The sequence below is a fragment of the Pogoniulus pusillus genome, chromosome 4 (assembly GCF_015220805.1).
Source record: "Pogoniulus pusillus isolate bPogPus1 chromosome 4, bPogPus1.pri, whole genome shotgun sequence".
NCBI lineage: Eukaryota > Metazoa > Chordata > Aves > Piciformes > Lybiidae > Pogoniulus > Pogoniulus pusillus.
This window is the reverse complement of record NC_087267.1, coordinates 46471764-46489045: the sequence shown is the minus strand read 5'-3', so window position 1 is coordinate 46489045 and position 17282 is coordinate 46471764. Positions and strand designations below refer to the sequence as shown.

At 55.0% G+C, this 17282-nt stretch overlaps 1 protein-coding gene across 1 annotated transcript in view; it reads right to left on the bottom strand.

Moving 5' to 3' along the window:
- Window positions 1-247: 247 nt before the first annotated feature.
- LOC135174979 (collagen alpha-1(VII) chain-like) overlaps window positions 248-17282 on the bottom strand; it is a 139461-nt gene continuing 122426 nt past the window's right edge. Inside the window, exons 66-73 of the mRNA XM_064142749.1 lie at window positions 16257-16373; window positions 13428-13505; window positions 11074-11127; window positions 9890-9938; window positions 7880-8047; window positions 3451-3522; window positions 2050-2220; window positions 248-576 (exon numbers count right to left, since the gene is read on the bottom strand). Coding sequence (XP_063998819.1) covers window positions 563-576; window positions 2050-2220; window positions 3451-3522; window positions 7880-8047; window positions 9890-9938; window positions 11074-11127; window positions 13428-13505; window positions 16257-16373 — 723 coding nt within the window. The 3' untranslated portion in view covers window positions 248-562. The remainder of the gene's footprint in view (window positions 577-2049; window positions 2221-3450; window positions 3523-7879; window positions 8048-9889; window positions 9939-11073; window positions 11128-13427; window positions 13506-16256; window positions 16374-17282) is intronic.

The window sequence follows — 17282 nt, the reverse complement described above, 5'->3', positions numbered from 1 at the left end:
TTTGGCAGGGAGAAGAAGGTTGCTTTTGCACCTGTGCTAAAGTTTGGGCTGGCTTCTCCTCTCCAGCCCAGGCAGTGGTCAGGCGAAGGGGAAGGTGGACTTGTCAAAGGCCATGGGGTCCATCAAGATGAAAGGCCATGGGATGAGGCTCAACCTGCCCACCTGCTCTGACAGGAGGCAGAGAGAAACTCCCATCTTTTCCTGAGGGCTTCAGCTGTCAGGTGAATGAGGAGCCAGATTCTACATGGCAACATGAGCAGACCTTTATTGTACAGCCATAAGTCAGGGGGATGTGTCACCTGCTTCTGCACACCAGTCCTAGGGGTCAAGTGGTACAGTCACAAGCCTCTGGACACCTCCACTTCCCTGAGCAATCAGAGGCTTCCCCTTCCTCATCCCACTTCATTTCCAGCTCATAATCAGTTTTCCAATGCCTTGTCTTGATTTGCCTTTCACCTCTCTTCACATTAAAAGGTTTATCTTGTCTGCCCAGCCTCTGAAGTGTCCTGAAGGCACTTCTTGCTTCTCTGTGTCCTTTCTGAGCCAGTGAAGTTCCAGTGGATCATCTTCTTCTGACTGGTTTTCAGAGCAAGGAAAGAGAAAACAAAGGGAATGTTGGAGGTTGGGTGCAGCTTGGGCTGCTTCTTGAACCTGCCACGCTCACAGTGGCTCAAGAGGTCCTTTGATACCTTAGGATTGTCCATGCCAGGTGACAGAGCCATAAAGGTTGGAGAGAGGACCTTTAAGATCATGGAGTGTAAGCATGAACCCAGCACTGCCCAGGCACCACTAAACCATGTCCCTCAGTACCACATCTACAAGGCTTTGACAGCCCTCCAGGGCTGGGTACTCCACTGCTTGCCTGGGTAGCCTGTTCCTGGCCTTGACACGACTTTTGGGGAAGAAATTGCTCCTCATGGCCAACCTAAACCTTCTCTGGCACAACTTGAGGCCATTTCCTCTTGCTCTGTTGCTTGCCCTATGGGAGAAGACAACAACTTCCACCTAACTCCAACTTCCACCTAGCTCCAACCTCCTGTCAGGGAGTTGTAGAGATCCAGGTCTTTCCTGATGCTCTTTTCCTTCAGACCAAACAACTCCAGCTCCCTCAAGTGCTCCTCACAGGACTTTTGTTCCAGACCCTTCACCAGTTTCACAGTCCTTGTGTCACACTACATAAGGCATCCATACAGCAAAGGTCCTGCTCTTGGTCAGCTCCAGGCTCTGTTTAGGAAGCATATGGCCTTGACATGGTTTTGGATGACTCCTACTCCCCAGTGGTGGCTTCTCTCCACAAAGGGAGTACAAACACAAGGCTGGAGGTTATCTGCAGGATTTTGTGAAGGCTACACTCCCTCTTAATGCTGCCACCCTAGAGGAAAGTGTTGTTTGGGAAGATGTGTCCAGTTCTGGGCCCCTCAATTCAAGAGAGACGTTGAGTTACTGGTACTCCCCAGCTGGAGTCCTGCATCCAGCTCTGGAGCCCCTGGGACAAGAGGGCTGTGGAGATGCTGGAGAGTGTCCAGAGCAGGGCCAGGAGGATGCTGAGAGGCTGCAGCAGCTCTGCTATGAGCACAGACTGAAAGAGTTGGGGCTGTGCAGGCTGGAGCAGAGGAGGCTCCCAGGTGACCTTCTTGTGGCCTGCCAGGATCTGAAGGGGGCTACAAAAAAGCTGGGGAGGGACTTTTGAGGCTGTGAGGGAGTGCCAGACCTGGGGGGAATGGAGCAAAGCTGGAGGTGGGGAGTGTGAGAGTGGAGGTGAGGAGGAAGTTGTTGAGCAGGAGAGTGGTGAGGCTGGAATGGGTTGCCCAGGGAGGTGGTTGAGGCCCCATGGCTGGAGGTGTTTAAGGCCAGGCTGGCTGAGGCTGTGTGCAGCCTGCTCTAGGGTAGGGTGTCCCTGGGCATGGCAGGGGGGTTGGAACTGGCTGATCTTTGTGATCCCTTCCAACCCTGACTGATTCTATGACAGATCCTGGATGGGTTTCCCTGCTTTGCCCTCACCCTTGGCTAGTGGAAGAGGAGAGCTGGAGGGCCCAGGGGCTGCTTTACCTGCTGAGGGCTTGCACCTCTGCTCACACTTCCACTTGGTTTTGAAGCGGTTGCTGTTCCCTTGGCACCCCCCAAAGATGAAGGGTCTGCAGGTGTTGGCCTTTGGATGATAGTACCAGAGCAGGGTGTAGTGGTGGCAGGAGCCCTCATCCATGGGCTGCAGGCAGGGACCTGTGGGGAAAAGCACAGGTTGAGTATTGGGCTCAGGTGGCAAATGGCTCACTCCAGCACCCCAGTTCCTTCTCACGGGCAGGTGTGTGGGGCTAGTCCAGGGACTTCTACTGCATCACTATCTGCAGGGAGGCTGTAGCCAGGTGGGGTTGGGCTCTGCTGCCAGGCAAGCAGCAACAGAAGAAGGGGACACAGTCTCAAGCTGTGCCAGGGCAGGTCTAGGCTGGATGTTAGGAGGAAGCTGTTGGCACAGAGAGTGATTTGCATTAGAATGGGCTGCCCAGGGAGGTGGTGGAGTTGCTGTGGCTGGAGGTGTTGAAGCCAAGCCTGGCTGGGGCACTGAGTGCCATGGTCTGGTTGATTGGCCAGGGCTGGGTGCTAGGTTGGACTGGCAGCAGAGCCCAACCCCACCTGGCTACAGCCTCCCTGCAGGCAGCTGCAGGCAGCAATGAGCTCTGCCCTGAGCCTCCTCTGCTGCAGGCTGCACCCCCCCAGCTCCCTCAGCCTCTCCTCACAGGGCTCTGCTCCAGGACCCTCCCCAGCCTTGCTGCCCTGCTCCAAACACCTTCCAGCACCTCAACATCTCTCTGCAATGGAGGAGCCCAGGACTGGACACAGCACTGCAGGGGTGGCCTGAGCAGTGCTGAGCACAGGGGCACAAGAACCTCCCTTGTCCTGCTGCCCACACTGCTCCTGAGCCAGCCCAGGATGCCATTGGCTCTGCTGCCCACCTGGGCACTGCTGCCTCAGCTTCAGCTCCTCTCTCCCAGCACCCCCAGGGCCCTCTCTGCCTGGCTGCTCTCAGCCACTCTGGCCCCAGCCTGTAGCACTGCTTGGGGTTGCTGTAGCCAACACGTTCTTCCTCACGTCGAGGTGGAAGTTCTGTGCTCCAGTTTGTGCCTGTTGCCCCTTGTCCTGTCAGAGGACACCACTGAAAAGATCCTGCCCCCTTCTTCATGAGACTCCCCTCTCAGATATTTACAAATATTAATTAGATCTTTTCTCAACCTCCTCTTTTCCAGACTAAACCACCCCTGGTCGTTGTGGCCAACCCCTGCCCCCCTGCCAAGACAGGTTCCCCTAGAGATGGAGGTTTGACCTCCATCAAACAGTTGCTGTCACATGTAACCCTTTCAGCACCACATCCTCTTGATCCCAACGCCCAAGAAAAGCACTTCCCCAGCTGGGAAAGTGACTTCTGCAAATGTCACTTCATTCAGATCTTTTCACCTGGTAATTGACTGTAGGCTTCTTGCCTCCTGTGCTGAGGCAGACCCATCCTCGGCTGCGCCCGGGGAGCTGCTGGGGGAAGCAAATGGAAACCACATGGCAAGAGGGCATGCAAACAAATCAGCCACCATTTAAACACAGCCCTCTGGAGCCTTACAGGGCTCTCCACCAGCCAACAAGTCCTCTTCATAAATGTCACAGAGCAACCGGCGAGGGGAGGGAGAAGCCAGCGGCAATAAAAGCCCTAATGGTGTTAAACGACTCAGACAGAGAGGCTGGGCGAGAGGCAGCGCGGATGGAAGCCTCCCTGGTTGTTTGCAGGAGATAAATGTCAGGGGGGGTGTGTAGGGGGGAAGACATTGTGCAGCTCTCTGAAGAGCCAGGAGTGATGGTAACCTGGCAGCAAGAACCCTGCCACGGCAGAGTCCTGTTACCACGAGGAGCATCAATCCGCGCCTGCGCTTAGCCCAGCGGCTGATGGCTGCTGCTGCCCGCTAGGTTGGACTGGCTGAGCTTGGAGGTCACTTCCAACCTGCTTGGTTCTATGACAGCCATGGTGTCCTGGGCTGCAGCAAGAGCAGTGTGGCCAGCAGGGCAAGGAAGGGGATTCTGTCCCTTGGCTCTGCTCTCATCATAGAATCACAGAATCATCCAGATTGGAAGAGATCTCCAAGCTCCTCCAGTGCAACCTAGCACCCAGCTCTGGCCAATCAACTACACCATGGCACTAAGTGCCTCATCCAGTCAGACCTCACCTGCAGTCCTGGGTGCAGTTCTGGAGGCCCCAATACAGGAAGGACATGGAACTATTTGAGCCAGCCCAGAGGAGGCCACCAACATGCTGAGAGGGCTGCAGCAGCTCTGCTCTGAGGACAGGCTGCAAGAGCTGGAGCTCTGCAGCCTGGAGAAAAGAAGGCTTGGAGGAGACCTTGGAGTGGCCTTCCAGTATCTGAAGAGGGCTACAGGCAGGCTGGGGAGGGACTATTGACAAAGTCTGGTAATGACAGGAGAAGGAGAAATGGGTTTGAAGTGGCAGAGGGGAGATTAAACTGGATGTTAGGAAAGGTTTTTTTGCAGTGAGGGTGGTGAGACACTGGCACAAGCTGCCCAGGAAGGTGTTGAAGACAGGTTGGATGAAGCCTTTAGCAACCTGTTCTAGTGGGAGGTGTCCCTGCCTATGGCAGGGGGTTGGAACTGGCTGAGCTTTTAGGTCCCTTCCAACCTAAACAATTCTATGATCTTGTGATGTATTTGGCCATGGAGCACCAAGTGCAGAAGCCTCTCCTCCAGCAAGACCATAATCCAGTGTTGCACTGCTCCTCACCCCTTCTGCATCATGTCTTCACTCCCCTGTATATGAAAGCAGCTCTGCTATGAGGACAGACTGAAAGAGTTGGGGCTGTGCAGGCAGCAGCAGAGGAGGCTCCCAGGTGACCTTCTTGTGGCCTTCCAGCATCTGAAGGGGGCTAAAAAAAAGCTGGGGGAGGACTTTTGAGGGTGTGAGGGAGTGGCAGGAGTGGGGGGAATGGAGCAAAGCTGGAGGTGGGGAGAGTGAGAGTGGAGGTGAGGAGGAAGTTGCTGAGCAGGAGAGTGGTGAGAGGCTGGCAGGGGTTGCCCAGGGAGGTGGTTGAGGCCCCATGGCTGGAGGTGTTTGAGGCCAGGCTGGCTGAGGCTGTGTGCAGCCTGCTCTAGGGTAGGGTGTCCCTGGGCATGGCAGGGGGGTTGGCACTGGCTGCTCCTTGTGCTCCCTTCCAACCCTGCCTGAATCTATGATGTTAAAGTTCAAAGCCAAATCCTGGTGAGGTCAGAAGATCCATGAGTGTCTGTGGCATGGATTGGAAGATGTGATAGACCTGGAGGAGGGCAGTTCACTGCTCCTTACTAGGTGAAGGTTATTTCAAGGTTGCTGCTGAAATTTAGGGCAGAGCTACCCAGAAACCCCTCATGGTGGTCATACCAAAGGCTGCTTTCTGCCTCTATCAGCAGACAAGCAAGCCCACAGGCTTGGAAATGCCACCCATGAGTCATTATCCTTCTTCTCCTGTCCCCACAGTATATCCAACTGTTAGATCTTCTGTGCCAAGGGGACCGTATTGCTCATCAGGTCTGCACAAAGCCAGGCCAAGCATCCCATCATTTTGATGGTCAGAACAAAGGGTAGGTGATCTGGAATGCAGCTCCTGGAAATATGGCCAGAGGAAAGGGTAGGTGATCTGGAATGCAGCTCCTGGAAATATGGCCAGAGGAAAGGGTAGGTGATCTGGAATGCAGCTCCTGGAAATATGGCCAGAGGAAAGGGTAGGTGATCTGAATTGGAGCTCCTGGAAAGATGGCCAGAGGAAAGGGTAGGTGATCTGGAATGCAGCTCCTGGAAAGATGGCCAGAGGAAAGGGTAGGTGATCTGAATTGGAGCTCCTGGAAAGGTGGCCAGAGGAAAGGGTAGGTGATCTGAATTGGAGCTCCTGGAAAGATGGCCAGAGGAAAGGGTAGGTGATCTGGAATGCAGCTCCTGGAAAGGTGGCCAGAGGAAAGGGTAGGTGATCTGAATTGGAGCTCCTGGAAAGATGGCCAGAGGAAAGGGTAGGTGATCTGGAATGCAGCTCCTGGAAAGGTGGCCAGAGGAAAGGGTAGGTGATCTGAATTGGAGCTCCTGGAAAGGTGGCCAGAGGAAAGGGTAGGTGATCTGAATTGGAGCTCCTGGAAAGATGGCCAGAGGAAAGGGTAGGTGATCTGGAATGCAGCTCCTGGAAAGGTGGCCAGAGGAAAGGGTAGGTGATCTGAATTGGAGCTCCTGGAAAGGTGGCCAGAGGAAAGGGTAGGTGATCTGGAATGCAGCTCCTGGAAAGGTGGCCAGAGGAAAGGGTAGGTGATCTGGAATGCAGCTCCTGGAAAGATGATCCTTCTTTGTCACATACTAATGGCTTTCCCTGCATCCATTGGGGTCATCTCCTAGACTTCTCCCCCAGGACATTGTGTCTCAGTGTATCCAAAAGTGGTCCTGAAGCCTCCTAGGGAACCACTCCATCAACTGTGCCTATGGACTGGATCAGGGAGGTTCATGATCCAGTCTGTAGGCACAGAATAGAATAGAATCAACCAGGTTGGAAGAGACCCCCAAGCTCAGCCAGTCCAACCTAGCACCCAGCCCTATCCAGTCAACCAGACCATGGCACTGAGTGCCTCAGCCAGGCTTTTCTTGAACACCTCCAGGGATGTGGACTCCACCACCTCCCTGGGCAGCCCATTCCAATGCCAATCACTGTCTCTGTGAAGAACACAGTTGATGGAGTGGTTCCCATGGAACTTCCCATGGGCAGGTACCAGGACATAGTTCACCTCCAAAGCTGAGCAGCCTTCATGCCCCACAATGATGGTTGCACCTCAGCTGCCTGCAGCTGCTCAAGATCCTACTGGTAACACCTTGAAGTGTGGCCAGGCTTGGATCATGTTCTTGCCCTGTTCAGCTGCCTGATGTGGAGGCAGATGTGGTGGATGGTGCTCATGTACAGGAAGGTTTGTCCTGCATGTCTTCAGGGCAGGAGCTTGGCTCTTCTCCTCTCACTTGGACCACACAAAGGGACAGAAACAGAGCAGGCTGTTTTCCTATTAGCTGTAATTAGCAGTTTTGCCCATTAAGGGGTTCATGAGACCCTGGGCAGAAATAGCCTGAGATAACTCCAGTGTTTGGTCTCAGAGATGTCATTTCTGACAGCTCTACCAGCAGTTGCAAAGGACATGGTGCAGAGAGATGGCAAAAAAACAGCCTGAAAATACCTCCCTGCTTCCAGCCTTTCAAAATGCCTTCCTTTGGAAGGTGGGGTGATCACCCCTAATGCTTTTCCTCACCCACCACCCCTTCCAGGAGCATCATCTCACCCCATCTCTGAGCCTTTTTCAGCACAGGAAACAGAATCAGGCAGGGTTGGAAGGGAGCACAAGGAGCAGCCAGTGCCAACCCCCTGCCATGCCCAGGGACACCCTACCCTAGAGCAGGCTGCACACAGCCTCAGCCAGCCTGGCCTCAAACACCTCCAGCCATGGGGCTTCAACCACCTCCCTGGGCAACCCATTCCAGCCTCTCACCACTCCTGCTCAACAACTTCCTCCTCACCTCCACTCTCACTCTCCCCACCTCCAGCTTTGCTCCATTCCCCCCACTCCTGCCACTCCCTCACAGCCTCAAAAGTCCCTCCCCAGCTTTTTTGGAGCCCCCTTCAGATGCTGGAAGGCCACAAGAAGGTCACCTGGGAGCCTCCTCTGCTCCAGACTGTATTCAGCATGGGAGCCCTCACTGGAAATCCAACCACTGCCTTATTTCTTCCCAGTCCCAGGGAAGAAGGTCTAGCACTGGGTCCATGAAGTGCTCCAGAAGATGCTGCCTGCCATGGCTGGAGAGGTGGGAAGCCTGCAGCCCCACAGCTGCACTCACCTGCAATAGGTGGAGGTGGCTCCATGAGGGGCTTCACCGAAGTCATCAACGTGGCCATGCTGTGAGCATTGTGGAGCATTTCTTCCTGGCTTTCACCACCCCTTCTGGTGTGTTCTCCAGGTTGAAAATACCCTTGCAGCTGCCTGTTGATTTCTGCTGCCTCCAGACCTGTGGGTGTTAAGAGCTGGTTCAGTCAGGATGAAATCTGGTGGCAGAGTTTGAAAGCCAACAGGCATCCACAAGAGGCTGGAGCTCAACACAGTGACTGCTTCTGCACAATGTGGGGTGAGAGGCAAGCCACATGCTGCTGGTTGAAGTTTCAGGCTGGTTTAGGGCAAGGAGAAAAGGCCACAGAAGGGTGAGGAAGCTGGTGAGAGGCCTGGAAATACAAACCTATGAGGAGAGGCTGAGGGAGCTGGGGGTGTGCAGCCTGCAGCAGAGGAGGCTCAGGGCAGAGCTCATTGCTGCCTGCAGCTCCTTGAAGGGAGGCTGTAACCAGGTGGGGTTGGGCTCTGCTGCCAGGCAGGCAGCAGCAGAAGAAGGGGACACAGTCTGAAGCTGTGTCAGGGGAGGTCTGGGCTGGATGTTAGGAGGAAGTTGTTGTCAGAGAGAGTGATTGGCATTGGAATGGGCTGCCCAGGGAGGTGGTGGAGTGGCTGTGGCTGGAGGTGTTGCAGCCAAGCCTGGCTGGGGCACTGAGTGCCATGGTCTGGTTGACTGCACAGGGCTGGGTGCTAGGTTGGGCTGGCTGAGCTTGGAGGTCTCTTCCAACCTGCTTGATTCTGTGATTCTATGACTGTTAAAAGGAAGTGAACACTTCACCAGCTCAACTCTCCCCAGCCAAGCAATTTCAGGCAGACATCCCCTGCAGTAAATATCTGCCAACTGAAGCATCTTGGCAAGTGGTGGTGAGCCCCAACCCTCCTTAGCCATAGGCAGACCCTAGGGTGTGGAACAGGAATATGAGAGCTTTCTGCCACCATTAGGTAGCTGGGCATGGAAAGGAAGACCTCAAAACCTAGCACCTTCGTGATACTGGGATTCTGAGGTAAAAACATCCCCAAACGTGGTGGGGTTTGTTACTGTGCTGGTGCAGGTTGGCAGATATTGATTTGCCACTGGAATGGGCTGCCCAGGGAGGTGGTGGAGTCACCATCCCTGGAGGTGTTGAAGCCAAGCCTGGCTGAGGCACTTAGTGCCATGGTCTGGTTGATTGGCCAGGGCTGGGTGCTAGGTTGGGCTGGCTGAGCTTGGAGGTCTCTTCCAACCTGGTTGATTCTGTGATATTCACTGCTGAAGAGGAGAGGTCTTGGTGTTAAGTAGGCATCCCTGCCTATGGCAGGGGGTTGGAACTAGATGATCACACAGTATCCCAGTATCACCATGGTTGGAAGATACCTCACAGATCATCAAGTCCAACCCTTTACCACAGAGCTCAAGGCCAGACCATGGCACCAAGTGCCACGTCCAGTCCTGCCTTGAACAGCCCCAGGGACAGCGACTCCACCACCTCCCCGGGCAGCCCATTCCAGTGTCCAATGACTCTCTCAGTGAAGAACTTTCTCCTCACCTCCAGCCTAAATTTCCCTTCCAACCTAAACCATTCCATGGTTCTAAGAAGCATCACAAAGTGTAAGAGGAATTAGAAGGTTGTCATGAAACAAAGTGCAGCCCCAAACGTTCCCCCTGCCACCAATCACCAGGCAAATGGAGACGACCAGGGCAGGAAAGCTTTGCTGACCAACCCCCTGAGGAAAGAATTGGGAAGAGAAAGGGTTGAAAGGGAAGAAATTAAGAGCTTGAGCAGGAGGTCAGGACTACAGCAGGGACCTGGTGGCCCAGAGCCTGTGCTCGGCTGTGAGCACGGTGAGGTGACGCCGCTCCACTTGCCGCTAATGGGGTGATATTTGCTCTGCCAAGCCAGCGTGTGCTGGGCCTCAAATCGCTCCAATTTAGCTGCTGGCAGGTGTCAGAGAGGTGCCCCCAAGCACAGTGAGCTGGCTGACTTACCACAGCTGCCTCTCATTTCACTCCTGACCACCTCCTTCACCTCTTCCTCCTGTGCCGGCGCGGGGAAAGCAGAGGTTAGTGATGGTTTTCTAGCCCAGCATCCTCTGGCTCCACTCTCTGCCCCATCCCAGCCCTGCTGAGACCATCTCAGCTTGGGTATGGTTGTGGTGAGACTGGGGGGTGGTTGGCACCTGCCCAGGGAGGTGGTGGAGGCACCGTCCCTGGAGGTGTTGAAGCCAAGCCTGGATGAGGCACTTAGCACCATGGGCTGGTTGATTGGCCAGGGCTGGGTGCTAGGTTGGACTGGCTGAGCTTGGAGCTCTCTTCCAACCTGCTTGATTCTATGATTCTTAAGTAGCTATTGCTAGGGCAAGAGGAAATCACAGAGCTATAGAGGTTGGAAAGGACCTCCTGAGATCATCCAGTCCAGATTCTCTGTCAAAGCAGGATCCCCCTAGGGTCGTTGGCACAGAAACGCATCCAGGCAGGTTTTGGAAGTCTCCAGAGGAGAAGACTCCACAACCTCTCTGGGCAGCCTGCTCTAGGGCTCTGTCACCTACACTGGAATGAAGTTTCTGCTCATGTTGAGCTGAAACCTTCTGTGTTTCAGTTTGTAGCTGTTGCTCCTTGTCTTGTTGCTGCTGAACAGCAAAGAGATTGGCCCCAGCTACTTCACACCCACCTCTCAGATAGTGGTGCACATAGATGAGATCTCCTCTCCATCCCTGGAGGTGTTGAAGCAATGCCTGGCTGAGGCACTTAGTGCCATGGTCTGGGTGATTGGCCAGGGCTGGGTGCTAGGTTGGGCTGGCTGAGCTTGGAGCTCTCTTCCAACCTGCTTGATTCTATGATTTCTGTCTCCTACTCTTTGTTGTGTTTGATCAACCCTGGAGCAGTGGCACTGATCCCATCCCAGTCTGAAGCATCGTGGGGAGGATGAGAGAAGGAGAAACGTGCCTTGGGCTCCGGCTGATGCAGTAGAGCCCAGCACTGCTCCCACCCCACCAGGCTGGGCAGGTCTGATGTCTCTAGGTAATAGCCAAGGCACTCATTTCCCAAACCCTCTCTGAATGAATCTGTTTCTCAGCACTTCCCTCCTCCCCTATGCCTCTTAGGGGCAGTTTGTCCTATTTTCTCTATTCAGGCCTGGGTAATAGGATGTGATCTTGCACTGAAGTACTCACAGAAAGACCAGGATCTCCTTTTTCTCCTTTCTGGCCAGCTGGACCATTTTCACCCTGTTAAAAACACTTAAGTCATTACAAAAGCTCAGTGGATTGACCATTAAATGCTTCAAAAAATAAATGTAAGTGCATCTGAGAGAGGAAAGGAGATGCAAAGGAGGGAGATGGAGAAAAGGCTGATGTGTTTTCCTGCAGGTTTTAGGGGTATCTGTGAGCAGCTCATGGAGCAGACCTGAACAAACTCACCCATGTGCAGGGAAGCAAGAATAAAAGTGTCTGTTGGCTTTTGTGACCAAGAAGGAAAGAGTTTCCTGGGGTGCATGAAGAAGAGTGTGGGCAGCAGGGTCAGGAGAGGCTCTCCCTTCCCTACCTTCCAAGGTCACAGCTCCAGAATTTGGTCCAGTTTTGGGTTCATCAGTTCAGGAGAGCCTGGGAGCTGCTGGAGAGTGTCCACTGAAGGGCTACAGAGATGCTAAGGGGCCTGGAGCATCTCTGTGAGGAGGTAAGGCTGACAGACTTGGGGCTTTTGAGCCTGGAGAAGAGCAGCCTGAGATCCTCTCAAGGCTGATCAATATCTGAAGGGTGAGAGGCAAGAGGATGGAGCCAGACTCTTGCCAGTGGTGCCCAGTGACAGGACAGGGGACAGTGGGCACAAAACGGGACCTAGGAGGTTCCACCTGAACAGGAGGAAGAACTTTGCTGTGAGAGAGATGGAGCCCTGGAGCAGGCTGCCTGGAAAGGTTGTGGACTCTCCTGCTCTGGAGACATTCCACCTGGACACTGCTGTGGGTGCCCCTGCTTTAGCAGGGGGTTGTGCTAGATGGTCTTCAGAGGTCCCTTCCAAACCTCCCCATTCTGTGAGATCATAGAATCACCCAGGCTGGAAGAGAGCTCCAAGCTCAGCCAGTCCAACCTAGCACCCAGCCCTGGCCAACCAACCAGACCATGGCACTAAGTGCCTCAGCCAGGCTTGGCTTCAACACCTCCAGGCACAGCCACTCCACCACCTCCCTGGGCAGCCCATTCCAATGCCAATCACTCTCTCTGACAACAACTTCCTCCTAACATCCAGCCTAAACCTCCCCTGCCACAGCTTGAGACTGTGTCCCCTTCTTCTGTTGCTGCTTGCCTGGCAGCAGAGCCCAACCCCACCTGGCTACAGCCTCCCTGCAGGCAGCAATGAGCTCTGCCCTGAGCCTCCTCTGCTGCAGGCTGCACCCCCCCCAGCTCCCTCAGCCTCTCCTCACAGGGCTCTGCTCCAGGCCCCTCCCCAGCCTTGCTGCCCTGCTCCAAACACCTTCCAGCACCTCAACAGCTCTCTGCAATGGAGGAGCCCAGAACTGGACACAGCACTCCAGGGGTGGCCTGAGCAGTGCTGAGCACAGGGGCACAAGAACCTCCCTTGTCCTGCTGCCCACACTGCTCCTCAGCCAGCCCAGGATGCCACTGGCTCTGCTGCCCACCTGGGCACTGCTGCCTCAGCTTCAGCTGCTCTCTGCCAGCACCCCCAGGGCCCTCTCTGCCTGGCTGCTCTCAGCCACTCTAGCCCCAGCCTGCAGTGCTGCTTGGGGTTGTTGTGGCCAAAGTGCAGAACCCTGCCCTTGGCCTTGTTCAATCTCATCCCATTGGCATCTGCCCACCCATCCAGCCTGGCCAGGTTCCTCTGCAGGGCTCTTCTAAACAGACCCACAGCTGCTCCTAGCTTGCTGTCATCTGCAAAGTTACTGATGCTGGACTCAATCCCCTGGTCCAGATCATCAGTAAAGATATTGAGCAGGACTGAGCCCAGCACTGATCCCTGGGGCACACCACCAGTGCCAGCTGCCAGCTGGATGTGGCACCTTTCACCACCTCTCTCTGGGCCCAGCCCTCCAGCCAGTTCTTGACCCATGTCAGAGTGAATCTGCCCAAGCCAGGAGCTGCCAGCTCATGGTGCAAAAAGCCAAGGTGCCAACCTTGGCAAGGCCTGCAGCATGTAGAGGATGACTGAAGAACACAGGTTGCAGGTTGGAAGCTTGAGATTTACTACCTATTTACTCTTGGTCTGCCATGGCAGGCAGAGTTGAGGATGTGCTGCCCCAAAGTGGGATGTTGTCCTCCAGAAGCTTTACAGAAACCAACTGGCAGCTCCCAGGACTCACAAAGACAACTCAAAGTTGTCCTTGCTGGACATAGTTTGAAGAAGAAAGGAGGGCAGCATTGCCTGTGTCCAGTCCCTGGGGGCTGGGGAGTCAAATGTTCTTTGTGCTTTTGTTGTGGCAAACTTTGGAGAAAGGCATCCTAAAACAGCCAGAGCAGAGCTCTGCACTGCAGCAGGCTGCTGAGGAACCTCACTGGCACATCTCCATACTCACCAGTTCTCCTTTTTGCCCATCCATACCCGGGGGACCTCTGAGACAGATCTGAGCTCTCCCTCTTTTGCCTCGTGGACCCTAGAGAGGAAGAGGAGAGCTCAGCTGGAGTGCCCAGGTACCCTCCCAGAGATACCCCACATCACTGGCTGAGATTTCCCTGCTGAAGAACCATAGAATCAAGCAGGTTGGAAGAGACCTCCAAGCTCAGCCAGCCCAACCTAGCACCCAGCCCTGGTCAATCACCCAGACCATGGCACTAAGTGCCTCAGCCAGGCTTGGCTTCAACACCTCCAGCCACAGCAACTCCACCACCTCCCTGGGCAGCCCATTCCAATGCCAGCACCAAGCTGTATAGCACAGTTGACTTGCTAGAGGGCAAAGATGCCATCCAGAGGGACCTGGACAGGCTGCAGAGCTGTGCCCAGGCCAACCTCATGGCATTCAACAAGGCCAAGTGTAAGGTGCTGCACCTGGTTCGATGCAATCCCAAGCACAGCTCCAGGCTGGGTGGGGAATGGCTGAGAGCAGCCCTCAGGAACAGGCCCTGGGGGTCTGGGCTGATGCAGAGCTCCACAGGAGCCTGCAGTGTGAGTGCAGCCCAGACACAACCCTGTGCTGGGTGCAGCAAGAGCAGTGTGGGCACAGGGCAAGGGAGGGGAATCTGCCCCTTGGCTCTGCTCTCCTCACACCCCACCTGCAGTCCTGGGGGCAGTTCTGGAGCCCCCAGCACATGGAACTGTTGGAGCCAGTCCAGAGGAGGGCACAGCAATGCTGGCAGGGCTGGAAGCCCTCTGCTGTGAGGCCAGGCTGAGAGAGTTGGGCTTGTTCAGCCTGGAGAGGAAAAGGCTCCAAAGAGCCCTTTTGGTGGCCATTCAGAACTGAAAGGGGCAAGTTAGAAAGCTGGGGACAGAACTTTTATCAGGCTGCTGTGGCAGGCCAAAGGTTGATGGTTTGAAGTGAAAAGAGGGAAATTTAGACTAGAGAGAAGCAAGAAACTTTTACACTGGGGGCTGGCAAGACCCAGTCTCAGGTCACTCAGAGAAGTGGTAGCTGACCCATGGCTGGAAACATTTGAGGTCAGGCTGTCTGAGGGCACTGAGCAACCTGCTCTACTTGTAAGTGTCTCTACTGACTGCAGTGGGGTTGGACCAGATGACCCCAAAAGGTGCCTTTGAGCCCAGACTGCTTTGTGATCCTGTGATTCTGCCCCAGCCAGGTAGCTCCCCAGCTGCAGCTTCCCTTCTGTTCTCAGCTCTCCCCAGCTCATTCAGCTGCCCCAGCCTGATGCCCAGCCAACTGGCAATTTCAGATCCTCTATGTCATGATCATAGAATGAACCAGGTTGGAAGAGAGCTCCAAGCTCAGCCAGCCCAACCTAGCACCCAGCCCTATCCAGTCAACCAGACCATGGCACTAAATGCCTCAGCCAGGCTTGGCTTCAACACCTCCAGGGATGGTGACTCCACCAATCCCACCAACAGCAACTGAGAAAAGCATTTTCATTTCCAGCCCTCTCTGCCTCCAGAAGTCCTTCCTCCTTTAAAGGATGCTGCCTGAGGGCAGGCGATTAGCATTCATCTTCAGCATCATCCCTTGCACCCTGCGTGCTGGCAGCAGGGAGACACTCTTCATTGGCACAGAGCCCGGGGGCAGCATGTTCCTCCTCAGCAGCACTATTAGCAGCTCTCATTTCCGACTCCTTTTGTTACATTTCAAAAGGTGCCCAGCATGTCCTGCACGCAAAAACACTGATTAAGGGTGGCCCACGAACGGGAGCTGAAAGCCACCGGCTCTTGCTGACACCTTGGCACCTTGCTCCTGCAGACGGTGAGCACCAAGGGGAGGGGGGAGGTGTGCACCCTATTGGCACTGCTGACTTCAGAGTGTAGAACCAGAGAACCAGGCAGGGCTGGAAGGGAGCACAAGGAGCAGCCAGTGCCAACCCCCCTGCCATGCCCAGGGACACCCTACCCTAGAGCAGGCTGCACACAGCCTCAGCCAGCCTGGCCTCAAACACCTCCAGCCATGGGGCCTCAACCACCTCCCTGGGCAACCCATTCCAGCCTCTCACCACTCTCCTGCTCAACAACTTCCTCCTCACCTCCAGCCTCACTCTCCCCACCTCCACCTTTGCTCCATTCCCCCCACTCCTGCCACTCCCTCACAGCCTCAAAAGTCCCTCCCCAGCTTTTTTGTAGCCCCCTTCAGATCCTGGAAGGCCACAAGAAGGTCACCTGGGAGCCTCCTCTGCTGCAGCCTGCACAGCCCCAACTCTTTCAGTCTGTGCTCACAGCAGAGCTGCTGCAGCCTCTCAGCATCCTCCTGGCCCTGCTCTGGACACTCTCCAGCATCTCCACAGCTCTCTTGTCCCAGGGGCTCCAGAGCTGGATGCAGGACTCCAGCTGGGGTCTCAGCAGAGCACAGCAGAGGGGGAGAATCACCTCCCTGGCCACACTTCTCCTGCTGCAGCCCAGGCTCTGGTTGGTCCTCCAGGCTGCTCTCCAGCAGTCACCTCCCAGCCTGTACTGCAGTTTATTGTTGCTCCCCAGGTGCAGGACTCTGCACTTGTCCTTGCTGAACCTCATTTGGTTCCTCTGTGCCCAGCTCTGCCTGCCCAGGTCTCCTGGATAGCAGCACAGCCTGCAGCTGGATCAGCCAAGCCTCCCAGTGTGGGGTCATCAGCAACTTGCTGAGCAGCCTCTTCCCAGCTGCAGGACTCTGTCTGTCACCCAGACACGTGGCACACATCCAGGGTGCTGTATCACATGAGGATGTAAAATGCCAATCTCACCAGGGTCCAGGGCATGCTACAGACCTCTTGCTGCTCACCTGTGGCCCTGGTTCACCTTGTGGCCCTGGAGGTCCATCTGGTCCAGCAGCTCCAGTCTTCCCAGGCCACCCCATTTGTCCTTTGAAGCCTCCCAAGCCAGGAACTCCCTTGGCCCCCTGGGAATCACCAAGAGAACAGGTCAAGCCTGCACAGTTTGAGGCAGTCAAACATTAGCCAGACACTTTCATGGCACTGACAGCAAGGGGAGGCCATTTGCACCCCACTTTGTCTGCTCCCCTGCTACTAACAGAACATCAGGAGGATGTCTTTGTTCTCCACTTGTCCTTGTCACAAGGCAGTACTGTGTCCTCTGCACAACTCCTCTCTGGTATGATGCCCAATAATTTTTAATGTCCATTAGTTCTTTAGTCTCTAACCCTGGAAGCAACTTCTGAGGAGAAGAAAGGAGGTCACCAAGAGGTAGCCTATACCTTTTTTACTCATCTGCACCACAGAGCTTTCTCCTCAAGCTGTGAACACAAAAGTCTCCCATCAAACACAGTGGAAGGGAAGACTCAGAGAGTCAACCCAGTGGCCAGCCTTCAGCAGTGGCTGAAAGCAGATGCTTGTGAAGAGCAGAACAGAAGAGAAAGGGAGTGATATCTCCTCAGAAACAATCTCCCACCCTCCAATCATTCACAGCTCAAAGACTTAGTGAAACAGAGAGTCATAGAATCAACCAGGTTGGAAGAGACCTCCAAGCTCAGCCAGCCCAACCTAGCACCCAGCCCTGGCCAGTCAACCAGACCATGGCACTAAGTGCCTCAGCCAGGCTTGGCTTCAACACCTCCCTGGGCAACCCAAGCTGGGGATCACAGGGAGCTGAAAGCAGAACCCAGGAGCAGGTCACTCTGGGGACCTTTCCCACTCCCATGTCCAACATGCCCAGGAGATAATGGCATTACCCCACTTTGTCTGCTCCACAGCCTGGAGAAGAGGAGGCTCAGGGGTGACCTCACTGCTGGCTACAACGACCTGAAGGGAGGTTGTAGCCTGGTGGGTGTGGCCTCTTCTGCCAGGCAAGC